This window comes from Medicago sativa, chromosome 5, assembly GCF_051527215.1.
Source record: "Medicago sativa cultivar Bolivia chromosome 5, Bolivia_mono, whole genome shotgun sequence".
NCBI classification, from domain to species: Eukaryota; Viridiplantae; Streptophyta; class Magnoliopsida; order Fabales; family Fabaceae; genus Medicago; species Medicago sativa.
The window spans coordinates 37,058,123-37,069,186 of NC_140753.1; the positions used below are offsets into that span (position 1 = coordinate 37,058,123).

At 36.2% G+C, this 11,064-nt stretch overlaps 1 protein-coding gene across 1 annotated transcript; it reads right to left on the reverse strand.

The window, feature by feature from the left end:
• Positions 1–756: 756 nt before the first annotated feature.
• Positions 757–2,343, reverse strand: LOC146922088 (uncharacterized). The gene is made up of 3 exons (XM_085711452.1): positions 2,247–2,343; positions 1,476–1,765; positions 757–1,242 (listed from the first exon to the last, which is right to left on the reverse strand). Exons 1-3 carry the CDS (start codon positions 2,341–2,343, stop codon positions 757–759), a joined length of 873 nt encoding a protein of 290 aa, XP_085567578.1.
• Between the last annotated feature and the right edge of the window lie 8,721 nt (positions 2,344–11,064).

The following is an 11,064-nucleotide window of genomic DNA, read 5'->3' on the forward strand; positions in this document are numbered from 1 at the left end:
TCAAACAAGATAAGTGAGTTTCCTTGTGCCAAAGGATCCAGAAGAAAAGGGGTCATTTCAGTCGAAAGTCCGGAGACACGTCTGTTCAATCAACTAAGAAAGGCAAAGCAATAGCAGATGCCTCTTTTGATCTTGCCAAGAAAATGGAAGATTCCAAGTCTAGTGAGAATAACTCTGGAAACACCCCACTTTCACCTGTATCCTAGAAGTAAAAAACAAACAATATCCCAACAAGGGACCAGAAAGTGCCAACTCTAGCCCTGGAGGTGACAAGGTAAAGATTTTGGCTTTATCTAAAAATTTAAACATTATGAAATTTTTAATTAATTGATAATGGTTTGCTTGATTACAGGACACTTCCTTGACTACTAGAACGCATGCCAAACCGACTCCAAAATCTTCTCCAATCGCTCCCTCTCTAAACACTGTCGCGAAAAAAGCTGATAGTTATATGCATATGAGTGATGAAATAGGACCAGCAATGATTGTTGATCTTACCAGGGAGGAGGGACTTCGACAGGAGGAAGAGATATGAAACTAGGCCAGTGCAAATTTTCCCATACTCCTCAAGACTCAATTTCGGCAAAGTCTTATTCTAGTTCTAGCAATGTCAATGGAGGAAGTTATGGGGATGTGGATGATAAGATTCATTCTAACATAGCCAAGAGTGGTTCCCCCAGCAATAAAGACCAACCAAAAGGTGGTATTGACTTAGCCAGTCAAGGACAACACCATGATATTGTAATTCTTACACTGCTATAGTGGTGGGATTTTTAAACCATTAGGTACCGCCACTTGACCATCAACAACTAAGAGATAAAAAATCTCATCGAATTTGGTTAGATCGAATGTATATGTTTTGGGAGTGTACTTATCATTTTGTGTCTCGACGGGATTTTTCCCATATGACGGCCTCAACAATTTACATGTATAAGGAGGCCCATGTTTTAGCTCAACAACATTAACCTCATTGTCTTTGAAATCTTCAAAAGCTATGTCGAATTCCTGGTCGCTTTCATTTGTGTCTATGTAAGAAACCTTTTCTCTTCTATATTTGTGAGTTCTGGCTTTTTCAGCCCTCAGTGTTTGAACCTGTCGAACTATATCGGCTAATTGGGCCATATCTCTTAAGTATTGAGTGTCTAATTTCTTCCTGATGGAATAATCTATGTCACCAACGGCCATTTCGACTAACTCATGTTCAGGCACTTGAGTAAAACATCTAGCCTTTAACAACTGAACCTGTTCAAGTAATCATCAATAGATTCAGTTGTTCTTCTCCTAACACTCGCCAATTCCTTTAGACTTATGTTAGACTGGCCCTAGTAAAATTGTTCATGGAATAACCTCTCTAATTGAGTCCAATTTTGAATGGAATGTGGTGCAAGTGTCGTGAACAACGTAAAGACATTTTTTATTAGAGAATTTGAAAAGAATTTTAATTTTAAATTCTCATTGTTTGTTATATCTCCAACCTTCGTCAATAACGTGCTATATGTTGCGACCATGGATTCACTGGTATCACCAGCAAATGTTGTGAACTTAGGAATTTTAGAACCCCTAGGAATTTTAGTTTGTAAAACATATTCTGACAAAGTAGATACAAAGTTTGGCCTATGTAAACCTATGTTTAAGCCATTCTGAGCCATAATATTTCCAACCAAATTGGCTATGTTATTATGAGCTCCAATATTTTGTTGTTGGACATTCCTAATAACTTCATCTATATCATGATTCCTATCCACCAAAATTACTTCTGGTTGTCCTACATCATTTGTTCAACCAGTTGGGGTTGAGGCACAAGTTGTTGCCTTTGAACTGCGAGTTCTACAACTTGAACAGGTTGAATATTTTGGATTTGTAGGATATTTTGGATTTGAGGAGGTTGTGGAGGGGCGAAGAAATATAATATTCTCCCCCATTTGAGTGGCTAATGCTTGGGAACTTTGGTTTGTACCTTGAATCAAATGATTAAACACTGTAGCAATTTATTGCGTTAGCAAATCAATTATCTCATGGTTACTCTCATCCATTTGTTGCCTAAACAACATCATAGATTCTGTAGTTAAGGCTGGTAGAGAACTTCTGCCAAAAACACTAGATCTTGAAGGACTAAGTGTAATGAATGGCATGAATGAATTTACGTGGTCTGTAGATATGCAGATGCATTATTGTGCAAATTTGCCATCATCGAAGTTGGAATACCATAATGTTGTTCCCTGGACAAACTTTGGATAGTTACGTACCTATCATCAAGTCCAGGTTAACTTGAGGGTGAGGAGACGTAGGAACACTGGTAGACACGGGTACACCAGTCGTAAATGGAGGCACAGAAGTTCCCATTTATGGTCATGCCATTGTAGCGGTTATTGTTGGAGCGGTTGTGGAAGCGGTTACTCCCATTTTCGTCGAAACCGGCATGGCCATGGCTGCTCCCATGGCCGTTGATAAACTAGCACCCCCTGAAGGGGCAGATGCCTGTGTAAATTGTGCTTGTGAAGAGGATTGCGATGATTGTGATGACGTAGAAGCACCACTACTAGAAGATTTAGCCATTATTTGCAAAGCTTTAGCACTTATTAAATGCATGCGCAAATAAGAGTTTTTCTCAGAAAAAGTTTACTTAAAATAGTTGCTAATTTTCAGAAAACAGTTTTCACAAGAAAAGTTTTTTAAAAACTGTTTGAAAACAAGAAAATTATTTTTAAAATTGCACAAACAGGGTCCTAATGGGCATACCAATTAGTTTATCGGTGTTTTGGTTAAACAAGAAGGGATGGTTTTGGTTATTACAAGCAGGATCAAACCAGAAATCCTAGGACATGTTGTGCTAAGTTTTTCAGAAAAAAAAGAGTGTGCGTTCATCAAATTCATCGGTTGCTCTATGAACTAGACGAGTTCGTATGATGTCTTTCGACATAAAAAGGTTTTAAAATAAAAGGAAACGCAGTAAATGCAAAATAAAGGCTAAAAGTTTAAGATACAGAAACTTAAAGAAAAGATAAGTTGCATTGCATTAAAATAAAGGTGGTTCGACAAATTATTTTATATACATTATGTATAACTCTTTTCCCTTGCACCGGTATTTCGAGTGTTTTAGAATTTCTATAAGTGATTTGCTACCCGTTTTCCCTTTGGAAAACTACTATTTATACATCGCAAAATAACTGGAAAAAGCCTAACTCCACGATCAAAAATTCTTCAATTTGGACAACTGCTTGTCTCCCACGTTTCCATTGAGGAAACCGCTTCTCTTTGAAATTTGAATTCTTCCCGCCTCAACATGAATTGCTTGGCTTCGGCGATCTTGAATTCTTGTCTCATGTCTTGTCGAACTCCGGGCCTTTAGACCCTTTCACGCTAAGTACGCATGCCGTCGAAATCCTCAAGTTTTAAAAGAAAGACATCGATTCCTGCAGAGATAAAAATCAACCAATGTTGTCTGCATTAAATGAGCCTGTCAAAATTGCAGGCTAACAGACACCCTCTCTACGATCCTTATTAGTTCGACCTCTGCTTCCTATCTCTCTGGATCCCTTCACTCGAGAATTCTCCTTGGCTTCAATGTGTTTCTCGGCTCTTAAACAAATTTCATTCATTGATTGTGACATGCGCATTGTTAAAGCTTCGTTAAAAGTTCCCGAACTCAAACCTTTCTCAAAGTTCATGACAAAAGGAAATCCATTTAGCTTTTTCACTTTAAGGGTGGTGGTGTTCAAATGAGCTAGGTGCCTCTTCAAGGATTATGAATAACACTTTCAAACATCATACATGTCGACAACTTAGTAAGGCTTCTCACTGTTCGCAAAAAAAAAAAAAGGGAAACAAAGGGGTTGTAAGATCTTCATAGCTTGTAACTGATGTAACACCCTCTTTGTTATTTAATTATTTTTCTTGAAATAGAGTTGAATTATATGATTTATTTAATTATGCTGGTATTTTATTGGGTGGTTTTATTATTTATTAGACTATATTTAGTAGAGAATTGTAATTATTAGAATAAGTAGATTTGGGGGTTGAAATAGAAAGGAGAGAGTTATTGGGCCTAATTAGATTTAAGAAGAGAAGTTAGTATTATAAATAGAGGAGATATTAGGTTGAAAGAGGAACATATGCAAAGACAAGGATTTAGAGAAAACAAGGTTTAGAGAGAAGAGAACAAGAGGAGAGAAGAACCAAAAGAGGAGGCTGCCAATCAGTAATTCAAGGGTAAGGGTGAGACTAACATTCAATATTATTAAGTCTGTAATTCTGATAATTAGATTTAACATGTTGTAGGTTGAGTTTGTGAGAATTTGAGAATTAGGGTTTGAAGTCGTTATAGGTTGTTAGTTGAATAGGAGTCTATCAAATTCATGCCTAGTTGGTGTTCAGTTCATAGAATAATCATAGGTAGAGTTTTATATCAATTTTGGAATTTGGGTTGATGAAAATTGGGATTTAAGAGTGATTCTTAAGTGAAAAACGCATTGTTAAACTGATTTTTGAACTGCTGAGAAGCCCAAAATCTGCCACCGAATTGTCAAAATCGGCCACCAATTTCTGATCTGAATTTCCAGTTTTAAAACTGCAAAAATCGGCCCCTGATTTGTCAAAATCGGCCACCGATTTTCTGTCGGGCCAATCTAGAAAACATTCACATTTTTCACCCTTTTCCGTTTTGAAGTTGCCTTCGGAGTAAACATGAAAGTTTTAGATAATTGTGTTAGCTTTCTAATGGTCTTGGTTTGGCTCAAAAATGAGTTTTAGATTTTAAGTTATGATGAAAATACTCCAAGTGGGTCTTAGTAAAACTTTATGAAAATTCGGCATAACTATTTCTAAGTTAAACCAAAACTTATGGATTGTCTCCAAACTTCAAAGCTTGTGTACTACGAGTTCAATTAAGGTGTTTAAGAGTATTTAACCTATGCTGTGATGAGTCTAATTAGTGGTAGGTTGCCTTGAATTGTTGCCTTGCGATCCTTTTCGCACATGTAGTCTTGAGATGACCTTGGGGTAGGAAATGAAAGTTATTGATGATGTTAGAAGCTATCCAGAAGACCTGAATTAAGATGATTAATATTAATAGTAATGTGATGTTGTTAAATATGCACCTTAAGTATTACTTATGATGATTATGTTGTTGCAATTCATTCTTTAATGATTATATGATGTATACGAGCTGATATTTGCTGCATATGTTGCTGTTTTGCTATTGTTGACCATTAACGTCATAAAGTTGTAAATATCGGTCTAAGTTGTAAAGTTGTAAGATGTCGTCCAAATTATTGGAGTCATATAAGATGTTCATGATGTTTCAAGTTGTAAGAAGTTGAGTCCATGCATACTCATTCAAGTTGAGGGCTTGATGCCCTGGAGCCATTGCTCAAATAGCTTGGGGGCTTGATGCCTTGGAGCCTTTTTACGCTCAAATCTGTTGGGGGCTTGATGCCCTGGAGCTTTTGATCAAATCTGTTGGGGGCTTAATGCCCTGGAGCTTTTGCTCAAATATGTTGGGGGCTTGATTCCCTGGAGCCTTTTTACGCTCAAATATGTTGGGGGCTTGATGCCATGATTGGTACCACATGCATTTGCATTGTCATGATGATTTAAGATGTTAAGAGTTGCATAGTCGAGTTGAAGTTGCATAGTCGAGTCAAAGTCGTCAAGTTGTTAAAGATTAATTTACGAAGTTGATTATGAAGTTGATGTTGATGATTGATTATGAAGTTGATGTCGATGATTAATATGAAGTTGTTTATGATGATGATATGATGTTACATGATTATTATTATGATATGTTGATGATGTTTATGTTGTTAAATGTAATTGATGAATTATATGCTTAATATTGTTGTTTGTGAAATCTCACCCCTTCTGCTTGAAAATGTTGCTCTTCGTATGGGTAACTTGCAGGTAACCAAGATTAGTTGCGGTCATGAGTGGACTCTCTCACCAGTGTGTCTTAGGTGCTCTGATACGTAACGGGATGAGAATTTTGTTGTTGCTTTCTGTTCCTTACATATTATTTTTGAAGATTTCAAGAATTATTGTTGAACTAAGATTTTATGCTGAGGCCTTTGTGCCAAAGATTATTTAACATGTTGAAATATTTCCGCTGCGAAGTTTTAAATATTACGTTGTTGGATTTTGAAGAATTAATATCTATTTATTCCGTTTAAGATTTTATGAGAAGGAAATGTGACATTCCGTTTACGTTGAGAAAACTCTGATTTATTTTGCGAAATTTTTATGTTGGGAAAACGGGGTGTTACAACTGACCTAAAGGGAAACCTTTCAATCCTCTTATGAGTTACACCCTTCAAAGTTCCATAAAATATTTTGCGGCTAAAAGTATCGTCAACTCCACTTACAGGCATCCGAGTTTGAAATGTTGAGCCATGATTGTGTAGGTCACTGGTCCTATCGTAGAAGTCAATGTTGGGTTTCCAATATTTATGTGGGATAGAAACCCCTTGTATTTATGTTGATAATGGTTGGAAAACCTTAGGCATCAACCTAGTAGTTTCGACTCCAGTTACATTATTTTGTAGGAGCTCAAGGCCTTCATTTGCTGTTTGAGTTCACGTTCTTGCTCCTCCAATTTTCGTCTCAGCTCAACTTCTAGACTTGAGCCTTGTTTTGTTAACGTTGTTTCGCCTCATTTCGTTGTTGTTGTTGTTGTTGTTCCACGTATCATTCTTGAAGTTCACGTACTACCTATAGTAGTTGAGCAAGTTGTGGGTTGGTGTCGTCATCAAGCACATATCCCGAAGAGGTTTGGGTTGGTCTACGTCGTACCATGGTGTCAGGTTTGTTGAAATAGAGCGAGGTCGTTGGGAATTTTTACCATAGCCCCATAGTCGGTGCCAATTTTTATATATGTAAACACAAGATTGTTACAACAGGTGAGCTGATAAGTGAAATGTCATAGTAGGAATTCCAAGAGCATTGTTAAAATGACTAAGATAAAAATATATTGGTACATTGTTCTAGATCAAAATGAATTCGTCCATCCTCTTTTCTAAGTATCTCATCCTGCAGTCCTCACTTTCTTGACCTAATGGGTCTCTCTTTGGATATCCATGCCCATTAGGTTAACCCTTTGAGATACAATAGATCGTGTGCACATGTACTATATAGCGTGGAGCTGGTTACTCCTTCTTTGCACAACTCGTATGTAAAAGGTGTATGGAGTTAGGCATGGCCATCTCACGCCACATGTCTGTGTAGGACGCGTGGCATGTTATGATATACTTCCATGATGACTACAATGTTTACTTGCACAATAAGTAGAGAAAGAGCTTGCATCATTGAAGGTGAAGACCACATGACCTGAATGATCAAGCTAAGCTTATCATGCCATAGGTGGAGGCTCATGTGACATGAACAATCAAATTGAGCGAGATATGTTGAATGCGGAGCTCACGTGACATGAACGATCAAGCTGAGCTAGACATACTGAAAGTGGAGATCATGTGATATGAATGATCAAGCTAAGCTTTGCATGCTGAAAATGGTGTTGAAATGAACATATTGATCGGTCATTGTATAATAAAGTCTACATGGTATGATCCACCATACCGGTCCACGACTGAACTTGAATTCAATATAACACAAAAACTGGTGAACTCGTGAGTGAGCTTCATGGTGCACTGATGTAGTAAATCCGCAAGTTCACGGTTTACCAGTGTAGTAATAAAGAGTATCGTTCTGACAGGGAGTTGTTGAATTCAATTAACTTCTATTAATGATTAGAAGAGAGTTCAGTTGAAAAGTTGGGATTTTGAACGGTTTAAAAGTAATAATAAAAAGCGCCTTGGGATTATTGGTTCATCATGGTGACAAACCCTTTACAAACTAAACCCTAAACCTAGAACTTTATGTTGGACCTATTTTCTAAAGACAAGTTTCTCTTTAACCTATCACATCTCCTTTCGATTTCAATGAGTGTGTTCCACTAGCAACCACGCCTATTCTCATGGTTGATTGCTATTGGAATTCTTGAAGAACGAAACTTTATTGTCACAAGGTTTGCAAGACTATTCTCATGTTTTGCAATCCTTGTCTAATTTCACTTGTTTCAATATCAAAACTTCTTCTTTCGATGCTTAGCCTTGATATTTATGATGATGAATTAACAAGTACTAACCCTCCATTGTCGCTTTATGAGTTTGATACTTGTTAATTCATTATAATAACGGTGAAATTAGATTAGAAAATAGATTTACATAAAATTAGGGTTCGAGGCTTGGTTTGATTAGGATTAGGTCTTTAGACTCATCCAACAATCCCAAGAGAAGAAGAGTCTACTCACTCATGTTCATTGTAGACATAGAAGAGAAGAAGAAGAAGAACATAAAATAAAATAATAAAAAGAAGAACTTTTATTCAAAGAAACAATTGTCACTATTAATTTCAAAGAACAAAAGATGATTGAATATGATTGCTAGCTATTCTATTTATAGTCTACAACTACTCAAGCCCTAAGAAATACATCAATAGAATGTTCCACAAGAAACCATGGGCTTTAGGTTAGAAATAAACTAAATAGGTAGCTTGTACAAGAAGCAAAAGCAGCAAAAAGCTGTCTGGAGTGGAGGCACGGTCGTGCCACTGGAAGCACGGGTCGTGCCAGGTCTTCTGACTTGTGTTGACCTTTGAAATCTTGAAGGCACGACCACGCCATTTCTAGGCACGGACGTGCCCGATAAAATTGTCCAGAATCTTCATATTTTTGGCACGAATCAGCTCCAAATCACTTTTCTTTTGCTCCAAGACGCAATCTTTGAAATATTTGTTCCTGAAATATTATAACTTGCAATTGAAGTAAAATAACTCTAAAAAGGAAATACAAACATATAAAATCTAAATAAAATAAACTCAAATATTATATATAAAAAAACTAATTATTGACTCATCATGCACGTGTATGTCGTTTGGCACCTTCCATAAGCCATTTACTATTTGCAGACGATAGATTCCTATTCTGTAAGGCAACCTTAGCTGAAGCAAACAAAAATAAGAAAATTCTTTTATGCTATGAAAATGCATTTGGTCAAGCTTTGAATTTTGGTAAGTAAGCTATTGCCTTTAGTCACAATTCAACTCCTGATATGATAGATGCTGTCTCAACTTGTCTAGGTGTCACAAAGAACATTGGAAGCGGTAACTATTTAGGCTTGCCTTCAATGATTCGCCGCAACAAGAAATCCATTTTCAACTACATCAAAGACAGAATTTGGAAGAAATGTCAATCGTGGAGTGCCAATTAATCACTCTCCTAAGATGGTAAAAAGGTACTAATTAAGTCTGTGGTTCAAGCAATACCTTCTTACTATACTAGTACTTTTCTCATACCATCCTCTTTGAATGATGAGATCGAAAAAATTATGAACTCCTTTTATTAGGGCTCAAAAAAGAATAGAAAGTGCGAGATCAATTGGATGAGATGGAAAAAAATTATCTCGTCATAAAAATCAAGGTGGACTAGGTTTTCTCAATATCGAAGCCTTTAAGCTCTCTATGCTTAGTAAGCAATGTTAGAAACTCTTAAATGATTCCAACTCCCTACTCACTTGCATTCTCAAAGCCAAATATTTCCCTAGAAAGTGTTTCTTAGAAGTCAGTATTGGTCATAATCCAAGCTTTACATGGAGGAGTATATGTAAATCAATGCTTGAACATCACATTGGATTTGGTTACTACCATCTCTCAAACTAAAGTCTACGTGGTATGATCCACCATGCCGGTCCACTACTGAACTTGAATTCAATATAACACAAAAATTGAAAAATATTCCAATCACATGTAAACCTTGTTATCTTTTTTCTTTTATATTTTTTTTGGATGTTGGCAGAGAATTAACTGCATACAGTATTAATTATCAATTCATTTCTCTGTGAACAAACCTTCATAAATAGATGTGACTTTTTATTTGCTATTTTCCTTTCTGGCCTTGTGGATGTGACTAGAGTTAAGTGCTTATTGTAATGACTATTTTCTTTCTTAGTGAAAATATCTGACGCTCAGGGCCCTTGAATCTGATACCAAACAAAAATACTTGTTGGTTTTATCTTGCTGCAAAGTGGAATGATACATATTCCTTAAAAAGTTGTATGAATTTCATGCACACATTCATGATTGCACAGAATGATACAACTTTGAAATTATTAATTTTCAGACTTTTTCCACACCCTTCTTTGCCTCAATTTATCACAAAAATAAAAATCCAACAGAAATTCAATTTTCAGAAAAATAAAATATGCAAGGTCCTTTTCTTGTACTTTCTCTCATAATCAATTTAACCCTTGTACCTCTCACTTTTCATGTGAAAGTAATGTATGAATGATATTGGGGTGGGGGGGACCCCTTCACCCTCCTTGATCTGTTTCATATAGCTTTCACAATTTTGTGGCAAAAGAGTACCTGCAATTCCAAACTCTTTGTCCCTTACAAGAAAAATTGTGAGACTCAAAAGATATTAAAAACCAGACAATAAGGCATAGGTAAGAGTACTTTTAACACAAAATAGGCATATATGGTTTCCTTTAAATTTGACACCTTGTTTGGTAAATGTCAATTTCTAACTTACATAAGCCTTTTAGCTTAATTGTACATCATGATTAATTGATTACTCAAATCATATATGTATAGTAGGTGGATATAGTAGACTAGTAAATCTAGCACTTATCTTTCCCCAAAAATTGTGTTGCCTACCATGACCAACCCAATTGCATAGAACATCTCAACTAGTGAAAGTTATGTGAGATATTAGACATAAATTACTATTATTTTCTACACTACTATTCATACTTGGAAGCCTAATACTGTCGGTATGTGTAGAATATAGCCAGAGAGAAAGTGAGTTGAGTTTTAGTGTCAATGTCATTGATGCTAAATTGGACCCAAGTACAAATTATAAAAACATTAAAATTCATTTTATGCATGGCATATTAGTTTGGTCAGAATGATGTATATAATTTAGGGTTAATGATGTGTTTCATCCCTGCAATTAGGCGTCGTTTAAAAATTCGTCCCTGTAATCGCTAATCCTGGCAAATTGCCCTTGCAAACCTTAAT

What these genes read in the sequence shown, in the direction of transcription:
- LOC146922088 (XM_085711452.1), bottom strand. Translation starts at nt 2,343, where the DNA reads ATGGGAACTTCTGTGCCTCCATTTACGACTGGTGTACCCGTGTCTACC. An exon ending in TAACCTGGACTTGATGATAG is followed by an intron (nt 1,766 to 2,246) that starts GTACGTAACTAT and finishes CAAATGATGTAG; the next exon opens with GACAACCAGAAGTAATTTTG. An exon ending in ATAGCACGTTATTGACGAAG is followed by an intron (nt 1,243 to 1,475) that starts GTTGGAGATATA and finishes TTACTTGAACAG; the next exon opens with GTTCAGTTGTTAAAGGCTAG.